Source organism: Crocuta crocuta, unplaced genomic scaffold (assembly GCF_008692635.1).
Source record: "Crocuta crocuta isolate KB4526 unplaced genomic scaffold, BGI_CrCroc_1.0 scaffold273, whole genome shotgun sequence".
NCBI lineage: Eukaryota > Metazoa > Chordata > Mammalia > Carnivora > Hyaenidae > Crocuta > Crocuta crocuta.
This window is the reverse complement of record NW_027529425.1, coordinates 5,571,124-5,584,325: the sequence shown is the minus strand read 5'-3', so window position 1 is coordinate 5,584,325 and position 13,202 is coordinate 5,571,124. Positions and strand designations below refer to the sequence as shown.

Here is a 13,202-nt window from a genome sequence, read left to right as displayed (position 1 = left end):
GGTCCCCCCCCATTCTCTCTCTCAGGTCCCTCCACCTTCTCCACCCCAGGTCCCCCCCCCCACATTCTCCATCCCAGGTCCCACTTGTTTTCCTCTAACACACATGGGTAGCACACACGACTGTCTCCTCTTCTCAGGAAGTCAGCCACATGTGTCATGTGCATGCTACGGTTTCTCCGCAGGCACCTGCTCAATGAATGCGTCCGTACAGCTAGGAAAACCACATGAGACGGAAGCTCAGCCACGCACCTGATGGAGTTATTACATCACATGCTCTTCTGATGGTTTCCTCGCTCTAAACCAGAGAGTTAAGTAACTTACAGACCCAGCTCTCCCTCGCTGGCCTCCACTCAAAGCACTACCTCCCGCCCCACCCCATCATCCTCGAGGCAGAGATGTCCCAGAGGGCACCTGGTGCAGGCAGCTGTGTCTCCGTCAGTAACAGCAGGCCGCTGAGGGCCGTGTGCAGCGGCCTCCCCTGCAGGTGTGACTTACGGGGACGTCGGACTGCTCCTCTGCACCCTCCTCCTGCTGCCGTCTGGGGCAAACATCCAGCAAAGGCACCCTGTGCAAGGTCACCGGAAGGGCCTGCACACAGGCCCTAGCTGCCGTCCCTGGACTGGCTGTCCCGCCACTTCTGACATGAGACGGGAGAAGGCAGTGCCTCCTGTCTGGGGTTTCCTGCCATGCAAAACCCAAGGTCGCAGCAGTAGCGGACACCCAGGAGCACTCCGCATCTGCCACCAACAGCAGGGGACCACGTCCTGAGAGCAGAAAGTTCTATGGAAGGCCCCATCGTGCACTGCAAGGAACACCACGCGCCATGGGCACTGCACTTGCGCACCTGCCGGGGGCCCTCTTGCCTCCCTCTGGTCTGGAACCTCCTGTAACAGCTTTTTTAGAAAATCATGACTGAAGGGCATCTTGAGAGCAGAGAGAAAATAGTGAAAGGACCCCAGCAGACATCCGGCAGCCTGGCTAGAGTGCAGGCAGCAAAGACACGGCAGCCCAGCCACGGGGCTTTTGGACACAGCACGCCAAGTGCTGTGTCCTCCCCAGATGGCCCGCAGACGTGACCTGTTGTTCACTGGGCACGCTGCTGTCTCGGGTCTTACTGCTGACTGACCAGCTACCAGGGAACCGCCAGACTGCAGAGTATGCGTCCCCCCAGGAGGAAGCGCTGGGGGCAAAAGGCTGCGCCCATCACCGGCGGTCCCCTGGGCTTGGGCGCACTCGAACCTACCAAAAGTTACCATGACTACAAAGCACCTCGTCCTCCTTTTGGCCTGGCTCTCGAAGGCTTCAAAGGCTAACTGAGAAAGCTCGGGAGGGGTAACCTGGGGAGTCCAGCCTTTTTGAAAGGGGGTGGGTCCATTCTTTTTTTAAAATGATGTAAGGAGCACATGGCTTCAAGAACGCCAAGGAGGATGTGGGGCACTGCTTTCTCCTAGGGCCTCGCCCAAGAGGCATTCCAAGCCCGAGAGCTTATAAACTGAGTCTCTACATCCCTTCCACAGTTCGCATCCACACAGCAAGGGGCGGGAGGAACAGGTGGCGAGGCAATGCCAACCTAGACCATGCCGATGCGGTCAGTCTGACTCCCCAGGAGCCACAGAATTTGAGCACCACACGTGTGGGTTTTATGTCAGGTGCTTGGCTGCTGGTTCCAGTGATTCTTTCGATGGTTAGTAGAAAATATAAAATTATAAACTATATGCTAGTATATGGTATAAAACTACCCGAAGCCACAGGGTCATTTCCCTCCTAAAACGTCACTTTCAGTGGACCTTCAGGAGCAGCACCCACGCACACGCATGTGACAAAAAGCTGTCCTGTGCATCTACAGTTCAGCCTGCCTCTCTGAGCTACACCTGGTGATGTCAGAAGACTCACTTCCTTTACACATGACAGGGGAAAAAGAAACCTCCGTGCTAAGCAGAATCCTTTCATTTCCAGGAATCCAGAAAGTCCGGTAGCCAGCAGGAATGTGCTCCCCTGTGGGAGCCTTCAATCCCGTCTTCCAAATCAGGAGACGGAAGACACTCCCAATGCCATGCAGGGCCCTGTCCCTCTGAAACAAGGACAGGAAGGGCGTGTCGAGCATTCACAGTCAACGTGAACCATGAACCGTCCTGTGCGCGTGTGGCACATCCACCCGTGGGGCCTCCCCACCATCTGCACAGATGCTGGGCTCACAATGGGAGGCCACATGGAGACTCCCGGGACCGTCCAGTCCTCTGAGAGAAAGAGGGTACCCCAAGTCGTGCCAGGAGCCGATCGGCCACCATCTCGAGCGCACCGCGGAAGGCAGCGGCCGGCTCCATTAAGTCAGGCAGCTGGGGACCTGGTGGGGTCCCTGGCTGCTCACACAGCACGGGTACGGGGCAGGGGGAGGCAGTGATGAGGACGAGATGGACTACATAAGGAGCAAAGCGTCGTGCAGGAGAAGACGGCACTGGCTCTGTGACTTGTGGGGTCCTGCCTGCTCAGGACTGCCCCTTGTCAGGGCTGGGATGGGGTGGACAGACTGGCGCCTGCACGGACCCCCCCCACCCCAGCCGGGTCTCATCCCTGCTCCCACGGTGGCTATGCTGGCGAGACCCTGTTCTGCAGCCACAGCCTGGTAACCTCAGGGGAAGCTAAGAGCCCGAGCAGGAGAGAGGGCAATGCCAAGGAAGGCACCGAGATGCTCCCCGGCGCCTCACAGTCCAGCATGTCTGCTGAATGCCCCCCCCCACCCAAGGCCCATCTTTACAAATCTCCTCCATCAACACCTCCCCTCACCCCTGCCGGCCAGGCTAGAATTGCAGACTTCCTCCCTTAGGCCTAATGTAGCCTATATCTTCCTCAGTTTTATTTCTTGGCACACTTAATTGTAATTATTTGTTCGTGTATGTGTCTGTATCATCAGCATTCAGAACAGATAGAGGACTCGACCTCAGCACAGTGCCCAGAAGGCTGAGGGGCTGATGGAGGATGAGCCTGCCACGTGGCCCAGCAAGGACCACGATGTGCAAACTCACGGGCACTGTCAGGGTGGAACTTACACACAGGAGACAATGTGTGCACCTTTGCTGTACTGTTCTAACGAACGAGACCCTAAATTCAAAGATGCAATGGAAAGGAAATAAATTGTGAATTCATTACCCATATTCTGTATTACAAACACATTAGTTAGTGCATAATTTGCAAAATCACTTAAAAATCCAAAATTCTCTTTAGTTAGAGAAAGCTCATAGGTATAGATGATATTTATATTCGTTACACCTATGAGGAAAACCTATCGGTTTGCCTTGCCACGTCTTACTTACATGCGTTTTGAAAGATAAGAGCTACTATAGCGCCGTTATGCACTTTGTTTTTGAGCTGCAGAGGTTATGAGGTTCCGTGTCTGACTGGCAGTCGATCTCAGGGACCACAAAGAAGGGCCAGGTGGTCTCCTCTTTGGAGCGGGAAGAGACCCGGGCTGCATGCCCACCCTGCTCTCCCCCAAGGAGGAAGGGCCCTCACATGGCAGTCACCAGACTTGGCCTTTCTCCTTCCTCCTCTGTGTCTGCCTCTGCCTGGACTGGAGGGCAGAGGGGACAGGAACAGTCTAACACCTGGGGGACAGCAGTTCTCAAAGTAAAGAAAAGAAGACAAAAGAAAAGAAAAGGAAAAGAAAAGAAAAGAAGAGAAAAAAAAGAAAAGAAGAGAAAAAAAGAAAAGAGAAAAGAAAAGAACGCCAAGTTGATGAAGTGTCACCCTGGAAAGGCTGTGACACTAAGAAAGGTCCCCAGAGGAGAGGGGGACAAGGTGGGAGTGCAGATGGTGGGGGACGGCTGGCCATGCGCACGGAGCAGCTTTTGCTCCTCATGGTAGGCCCTGACTGCACGCATTGGCAATAATGACCATGAAGGCCTACTGTCCACTCATTTCAGGAAGATGCTCTGATTACTTCGTTGTTTTTTAATTTTAGAGGTGGGGGGAGAAAATCCCAAGTTCGGTGTGGAGCCCAAAGCAGTGCTCGACCCCATGACGATGGGATCATGACCGGAGGTGAAATCAAGGCTCGGACGCTCACCCACCTAAACTAGCTGGGCACCCCACTAATTTTTATAAAAAAACACAAAGAAAAGTACAAAGTATAAGAATAACCAATATGGGGGCACCGGGCAGGTCAGCTGGTTAAGCAGCAGATTCTTGATTTCAGCTCAGGTCATGATCTCATGGTTTATGGGTTCGAGCCCCATGTTGGGCTCTGTGTTCACAGTTTGGGGCCTGCTTTGGATCCTCTGTCTCCCTCTCTCTGCCCCTTCTCCAATGCTCACTCATGCTCGCTCTCTCTCTCTTTCAAATAAGTGTTAAAATTTTTTGAAAAACAACCAAGCAAACAAACACCTGGGGCGCCTGAGTGGCTCAGTTGGTTGAGCAACTGGTTTTGGCTCAGGTCACGACCTCATGGTTCATGAGTGTGAGCCCTGCATGGAGCTCCGTGCCATTAGCACACAGCCTGCCTTGGATCTTCTCTCTGTCCACCCACCCCTGCTCATGCCCTGTCTCCCTCTCAGAAACAAACAAACAAACAAAGAGAAGAAAAACCACACATACCTACTACCTGGTAAACCAAACCTAGGGACTGCTGCCCCCGGTCAGGCGGCCGTGGAGCAGACACAAGCGCTCTGAAGAGCACACCTCTCAGGCACCATGTCTCCAGGGAGCCTGGCTGCTGGGAAGATGAGGCAGAGACAGAGAGCAGCACCCACCCTGCCCCAGCTTTCCCTGACCCCACGCCGAGGTGAGGGCCAGATCATGGGGCCTCGGTCGGTCTCATGACAGCTGTATCCCCAGCCTCTCACACGGTGTCCAGTACACAGAAGGTGCCCCCTAAGTGGTGAATGAATGAACAGAGTGAGAGATGAGCAGCCTGGCTTCTGAGGCCCAAGTTCCTCGCAGCAGTGACCGTGAAGACCGGCCGGGCGAGCCACGCGCTCTGAGGCTCGCCTCCGTGTCCTTCCCAGCAGCCCAAGGCCTTGACTTCCTCAGCTGGGAGGCCCCTCTAGCTCAACATCACTGCCCCCATGGAACAAGGCAGACAGGAGTCTGGCCAAACCAGCCCCCACACCACCCTTCCGGACGGAAGGCTTACCAAACATGAGCTGTAAGTAATCAGCTGTGGATGCCTACGGCTGCCTCTCTGGCAAACTCTCAACTGACAGTAGCAATTTCTGCCTTCTTTATAGGGACAAAGACTTAAACCACAATGTTACACGTAGATACGGTCTTCCCGAGTTGTTCCTGATATTCCTACCCTTTAGAAGATTAAGGTTTCCTTCTGCGACAACGCCATCTTCCGGTTCTTTAGACTGTTCCACCTTCATTTTTGAAGTTAACTTGAACAAGAATGTCAAGGTGAGAAATGTCCGCTGTAGGACCCACTGATGGGTATTAAGGCGAGTGGGCAAAAGCTCGAGTGGTAACAGGACATCGACATCACCTCATCCCTGAATATTTGATAGTACCGGCGATGTGACAGCAGAGAAACCCAGCAGACACGGCCTTCACTGAGCCACGAAGGCTTGCGTCACCATCAGTGGGCACTCCGTCACTTCTGCAGTTTTCTTGCCAAAAAACACATAATCTCATCCTGACAAGGAGGAAATAGCAGACAAACCCAAGTAGGGGCATTCCACAAAATAACTGATGGGCGCTCTTACCACTGCCAAGGTCAGAGAGACCAAGGGAAGTTGGAGGACCATCACTGGCTGCAGATGAGGGCAATGCGGGGCCCCGAGCCGGGTGCTGGCACACAGCAAAGTCCCCAGTGGGAAAACCATGGAATCAGAATAAGGTCTGTAGTCTCATTCACATTATGGAACCAACACGAGTGTCTGGGTCCTGACAGCTGTGCTATGGCTATGGCTGGACCAGCCATAGGGGCATATGGAACTGAATGGAAAAAAGTACCAGGCAGGCCACATCAGGACCGTTCAAACACATGAGAGAAATACAAAGAACTCGTTAGAAAGAAATTGGCAAAAAAGCACGAATAGGCGAATAGGCGTATCCCAGAAAACACACAGAGCCGATAAACATAATCAGGGAAATGTCAATTACACCACAAAGAGCTCCTGGTACGAGTTTCAAAGTCGGGTAACATGGTATCAGCAAGGATGAGGGCTAACAGGGACCCCTTGCAGCTGGGAGACACATCATAGGCACCACTGCCCGGGCAAACGGCCTGCCGCATCTGGTCTATTTGGAAGTGCATGCGCCCGCTGCCTGGGCAACCCTCCCCACACCCAATGAAACCCCTGAACACGTGCGTCTGGAGACACATGCCAGAGACCACAGCAGTTCTGTGTGCGATGGCAAAGCACGGAAAGAAACTCCGACGCACACCCATGAGAGAACGGCCGGGTCCTGTTCAGTCCCACAGTGGACAGATGGCTGCAGGGAAAATGAAGGACCACGGCCACGCCAGCAACATGAGTGAATTCCCAAATCGCAAGTTACAGAAGAATGTATTTGGTGTGAAACCACTTATATAGAGTTTGAAAACAGACAGAACTGTTTACAAGTACATACTGTTTACAAGAAAGGGAGGGACTGGTGGTTCAAAATCCAGGGTCCCAGATCATGGGGGAGGGGGGAGGCGGCAAGGGCCCCCGCGTGTGGGCGGGCAGGCGGACGCAGCTACTCCCGCTACAGGGGCGACCTAGAGCTCCGTCTATGGTGAAAAAGCCAAAATCTAAACATACATGTCTTAATCTAAACGCCAAAGACACCAGGCATATTTTGAAACTTTCGGACATTAAAACGGAAGGCAACAACCCAAAGAAAGCAAGTGGACAGTTCAGATTAGCTCCCAACCAGTTGATCTGGAAGGAACCAGTCATGACCCGCCAGCCAAGAGCTGCACAGGACAAGCCAGAAAGCAGTTTGAAGGAGATGATAATTTACCACCACCACCACCACCACCACCACCACTACCACCACCGAAACATCTTAAGCTCCATGAGTTACAGCGAACTTCAGGATTTTAAGATTCCTTTGTACTTCTTGAAGACAACACTTACTTAGCCAGACTGAATCAATTTTGCCCCTGCTGAACCACTTAGATAACTTCATTTGCCTCCAGGGTGTGTTTTTGATTGGTGGTGTTGAATATTAGGATTTACAGCAACCTGCAGCCTGCCTGTACTTTGACAGTTTTTAGGGAACTCCTCCTGAGGGTCAAACCCAGCTAGGTGCCACACGATCGTGCAGCCTGGGAGAGGTGCACTCACCAACTGGAACTCGCTCCTGCGGCTGAAAGCCTCCCTGATGCCAGAGTCCCTCCAGAGAGCGCGCAGAGCAGGGACGTACAGCTGGAAGGTGGCAGGCTCCACGGGCAGCCCCGCCTTGTTCTCAAAGGCCAGGAGGAGCATTCCGTGCTTCTCATTTTCCGAAAACTGCCACGGGATGCCCAGCTTGTCTCGTGCATCAACCAGGACCCTGGAGCCCTAGGAGATAAGAGAGACAGAAAGGGTTAATTATGCTCCCAAGGCCGCATCACGACAGAGAGCCTCAGCAAGGGCATCGACCGTCATCCGCCCTTCATCTGGCAGCAAACTCACAGGCTGTCAACCAGGGTCTGTCTCCTACTTTATTTGGTCCGGACACCCATGGTTCAACTTGCCGAAACCTGGCAGCTTCTCAATGACAGGAGGACACGATGGCCTGAAAGCCTAACGTGTGTGGGCGAGGCACCAACAGGTGGCCAGTCATTACGAGACAGGACCAAACCACAAGTCGAGTGGCCTGCCCCCCAAAAGAGGGCCAGTGGGCGTGTCCTAGATTTGATACCGCTACTGTTAGTGATGATGAGACGCTGGTTTTCATTACTTGGCTGAGTACTTCACTGTTAAAAATAGAGTGAGTTTCCTGGCCACCTTTTTACCTCACAGCCAGGTAAGAAAGGGGATGGAGAAACGGCCTCAACTCAAGTAGGCATCCAGCCTGGGGAACATAGCCCCACTGGGCAGTATGGAGGTCCAGTTTGTCATTCTTATGCTAGCGCTTCCCTATTAGCCACACCGTATCGAAGCAAGTATCTGGGTTCTTCTGAGGGGGCCCACGGAGCGCTCTGCACTGTGAATCTTGCGGTGGGCAAAGACCAGCAGGGGGCCCGTCTGGAAAAGCCTTCACGGACTCAGAGTGGTCTGGTGGGACCCAGAATGACAGGGGGCAGTAACATGTCCCCCCGCACAGAGAACACCAGGACCTCACTGCCACTGGGCACTTGCTTTTAAAACAACAACAACAACAAAACAAAACAAAACAGCTTTAGTGGATAGAAGTCACATAACATACAATTCCCCCAGTTAATCCGTATAGCTCAGTGGTTCTCAGTTGGCAGCTACCCTAAGAAGTTTCACTTCCAACATGGGTCAGAGTGGACTCATCGATTGTGCCTTCCTTGTATCCCTGTTACAGCATGTTTGGTGCCTACAACTTTCATTTCTGCCTTGAACCACTGAGCAGAATGGTAACGGGGACCATAAAGAGTAGCTGCAGTTTGCCCCCCAGGCCTAGAGCAGGACTGTCTGGTGAGAGATGTTTCTATAAGTTCCATCCTTGGGGCTCATACTCATCTGCCATCCATAACCAGGCCCATTTCTACTGATCCACAAACACATGTTCAATGCTTATAGGCACTGTGGGTAAACAAAAGGTTTATGAAGCAGAGTCCGATTTGCACAAACTCAGAATCTAGCTAGGGAAACACACCTATGAATTAAAACAATTAATACCCACTCACCATAAAAATGCTCAGAAAACTAGGAATAGATAACTTCCTCAACTTCAAGAAGACTCACAAAAACCAACAGCTAATGTCATAATTAACAGTGAAAGACAGAATCCTTTCCTCTAAAATTGGGAACAAGATAAGGCTGCCCACTTTCAGTGGTGGCAATCAATACAGAACTGGTAGTTCTAGCCAATAATGGTAAGATAAAGACATATGAGGTATAAAGATCAGCGAGAGGAAAAAAATAAAACTAAGTCTATTTGCAGATGAAATGAAATGATGGTCTATGTGAAAAATTCCAAGGACTCTACCAAAAAAACACTTCCCCATGAATTCACTCAGCAAGGTCGCTCAGTGTAAAATTAACCCACAGAAGTTGGCTGTCTTTCTACTTACTAGTAATAAACATGTGGAAACTATAATTTAAAATGCAAAATTAACAATCGCTAAGAAAGCAGAAGTCATATAAAACATGTATGGGACTTGTATGTTGAAAACAACAAAATGTTGTTGAAAGAAACCAAAGTAAACCTAGTAAATGGAGGGGAATACCATATTCATGGATTGGAAATTTCAAAATAGTAAATATTAATTCTCTCTAAATTGATATACAAGTCTAACACAATTTCTATAAATCTCAGCAAGATCTTTTATGGGTATGAATTTGGATATGTGTTGAATATTGTGTATGTGTGTGTGTGTGTGTGTGTGTGTGTGTGTATCTACCCTAAAATTTTTGGAAAGGTACTAGATTAGCTGCAACAATTTAGAAAAAGAAAAACTAAGTGAAAAGAGTCATCCTACTCAATTTCAACACTTACTATATAGCTGTGGTAATCAAGACTGTGTGGTATTGATGAAGGAACAGGAACAGAAACATAAATCAACTGAACATCAGCAACAACCCAGAGATGGTCCCATATAAGTATGGCCCATTGATTTTTATAAACATTCAATTACAGAGGGGAAGAACAGCCTTTTCAACAAATGATGCTGGAGCAATGAGACATCCACAGGCAATGGAAAAAAGAACCCTGACCTTCACCCTCACATTTATACAGAATAAACTCAAAACATAAAACTAGAGCATAGGAGAAAATCTTCAGATCTACAGCTTGGTGGATAGTTCTTAGATGACAAAATGCATAATTTGTAAAAGAAAACATCAAGAAACTGGACTTCATCAAAATCAAAATTGTGCTCTGCAAAAAACTCTCTTAAGAGGCTGAAAAGACGCTGTGTGGACCAGGAGGCAAAGGACTCCTATCTAGAATTTATAAAGAACACTCAAAGCTCAACAGTTGGAAAAACAATCCAGTTAGCAAGTGGGCAGAAGGCATGGTGACATGTTTTGCCAGAAAGCACATGCAGACAGCAAACGAGCAGGTGAGAGACAAGATGCTCACAATCACCAGCCACCAGGGCAAAGTGAGTTAAGACAAAAGATACCACAACACACTATGAAAACAGCTGAAACAAACAAACAATAAAACCAGTGACAACACCAAAAGGTAGTGAGGGCACAGAGGTATTTAATCTCTCACACGTTGTTGGTGGGGATGTCAGATGGCATAACCCCCCACTCTGGAAAACTTTTCTGGTTTCTTAAAAAATTAAACCTGGGGCGCCTGGGTGGCTCAGTTGGTTAAGCGTCCGACTTCGGCTCAGGTCATGATCTCACAGTTCTTGAGTTCGAGCCCCATGTTGGGCTCTGTGCTGACAGTTCAGAGCCTGAAGCCTGTTTCAGATTCTGTGTCTGCCTCTCTCTGACCCTCCTCTGCTCATGCTCTATCTCCCTCTTGCTCAAGAATAAACATTGAAAAAAAATTAAACCTTTATCATAAAATCCAGCAATCTCACTCCTGGGCACTGAAATCAGAGAAATGAGAATTTACATCTGCACAGAAACTTGTGCAAGAATGTTCATAGCAGCTTTATTCATAACAGCCTAGAGCTGGAAACAGCACCAAAGTCCTTCAATAGACAAATGGTCACACGCCGTGGGGCCCCCATACCAGGAAACAGGACATGGCAGTAAAAGGGAATGAACACTTGATTCCGGCAACAACCTGGACAGTGCTCAAAAAAATTACACTGAGTAAAAAAAAGCCAATCTCAGAAGATCACACACTATGTGATTCCGTTTATAGGCTATTCTTGAAGTGACAAAATTATAAAGATAGAACACAAATTTGTGGCTGCCAGGGATTGGGAACGGCAGAGGAAGCAGGAGCGAGGTGGGGGGTGGGGGAAGTGGGGGTGGACAGTTCCAGGATAGCTGGAGGATCTAAACACACACACACACACACACCCACTATCTACTTCCTGGTCGTGATAGCATACTGCAGTTCTAGACAATGTAACCACTAGGGAAAACTGTGATACCTCTCCTCTGCTATCTTTGCAAATGCCTGGGAATCTACAATTATTTAAAAATAAAAATTTTTTAATTTTATTATTTTAGGTTTATTATTTATTTTTGGGAGAGCGAGCATGCAAGACTGACTGGGGGAGGGGCATAGAGAGAGGGAGAGAGAGAATCCCAAGCAGGCTTTGTGCTGTCAGCATGGAGTCTGACTTGGAGGCCTCAAACTCACAGACTGTGAGATCATAACCTGAGCCGAAATCCAATCAGACGCTTAACCAACTGAGCCACCCAGCACCCTCAAAACGTTTTTTAAAAAGTTAACTAGCAGCCATGACAGTAAAACTTCCAATTTTGCGGTGTGGAAAGGGAAGCTTCACCTGGCAGAAGAGACATTAGTAGGAAAAGTGAGATGGATGGGTCTCAAATGATGGTCCTGAGGTGCAGGTTAATTTCAACCTGGCAGCAGTGGATTAGAACCCACCCAGAGGAAAAACAGGACTTGAACAAGTCCTAGCTCTCCCTCCTCTGGGTTTCAACCACCCCATTCCTGCCTCTGGGTCCTTCGCATCTCCCCACTTCCCAACAACTTCACACCAAACTCCCACCTGGCCAAAAGGACAGCACTGAAAAGCTTTAAGACCTCAAGAAAACAAAAGATGTTTCACATTCTCCACATTATGCATGACCAAAAATATCTGAGTACAGAGGAGGCAGAAGAGATCTCTCTGGTGAGGTTCTGGGTGCGGGGCCACAGCACACTTGTAGAAACCAGACAAAGACTCCTCATGGTCCTGNGCAGCTGACCAACCCACCCACCACTCCTGACAGTCCAGCCTACGCAAGTTCAACTCAGGAAATGCGGTCAGACACACAGTGCCCTTCTTACGTCAGAAAGTCCAGCCTGACGTGGAGCACATCCTCACTCACACAGTAAACTGGAACCCGGGGTTTCATTTTTATGCGTCAGAGATGAAGGCAGGGAATCAAAATGGACTTGGAAGCCTGAGTGATCATTTCCAAGACTGCTTCAACACTGCACAAACCAGGCCTTCCCTAATTACTGGGGAGAATGCTATTTGGTTTAATCTCCCTGGGCTATCCAAAAGCAGCCTGTGTTCCCCTGCACACTACCACCCAGGCAAGCTTGGAAACGGTCCAAATGAACTTCACCCAGACATGAAGAAAACGTTCCTTATTTCTCTTTAAAAACCTAGGGCAACTGACAAAACTGCTGATGAACGTTGAATTACATCGGTTAGCTCTAGTCCGTTTTCTCTATCTTAGTCTCTTCATATGGAGGATGGTATCAAGAAAAAAGATGTCTGTCTTTTGCCTTTTTAAGCTTATCCTAGTCAACTACTGTCTGCCAACTTTGTTCTGAACACCCAAAACGGAGATCAAGGAGAGGTTTCCACTTTGGGACACCTGCCTAAAACCGGAGTCTACTTTTTCTTCCTTTTTAGAGAGAGCATAAAGTCTTTGGAAATGTCCTATTTTACTGCACTTTTGCAGAACCGATAGTTACACATGTCCCCATCATTGTATAAAGCTCTAAGGTCTTAAAAGATACTAGTATATAGTAGGCATACTACAATTAGCACCTTGCCTCATTCTGTTCCAATCAAAGACCTATTTCCTGGAATACAAAGCCATGAAAGTCCTAAAATCCATATATACTCAGTAAGAAAAAGAAGAAAAGATAAGGCAGAAGGCAATTTGCTTGTCTCATTAATTGTTCTTTCAGTAACAATCTTACACAACTATTCATTTTTTGATAATCATACATTTTATTCACTTACCTAATACGAACAGTTAAAAGTCTTAAGCAGTTTGGTGACTTCATCTCGATACTATGTAACACTTTAAACTGTTCACAGAGTACATTTTTAGACAACTTCTAAATCCAGCAGTTGAAACTTCTAATCCAAGAACGGATTCCCTGTGCTGGGGATGTAGATTTGGGTTTTTTTTTTTTTTTTCCAATTTTATTGGATGGAGACCAAAAATGGCATATCCTGTTATCGCATTTCAAAATCAATGTTGTTAGTTTAGCCCCTAATC

General features: G+C 48.9%; 1 protein-coding gene across 1 annotated transcript in view; it reads right to left on the bottom strand.

Annotated features, from left to right (window-relative positions):
- GNA12 (G protein subunit alpha 12) overlaps positions 1–13,202 on the bottom strand; it is a 107,148-nt gene that overhangs the window by 55,008 nt on the left and 38,938 nt on the right. The window contains exon 2 of the mRNA XM_077758772.1: positions 7,269–7,484. Coding sequence (XP_077614898.1) covers positions 7,269–7,484 — 216 coding nt within the window. The remainder of the gene's footprint in view (positions 1–7,268; positions 7,485–13,202) is intronic.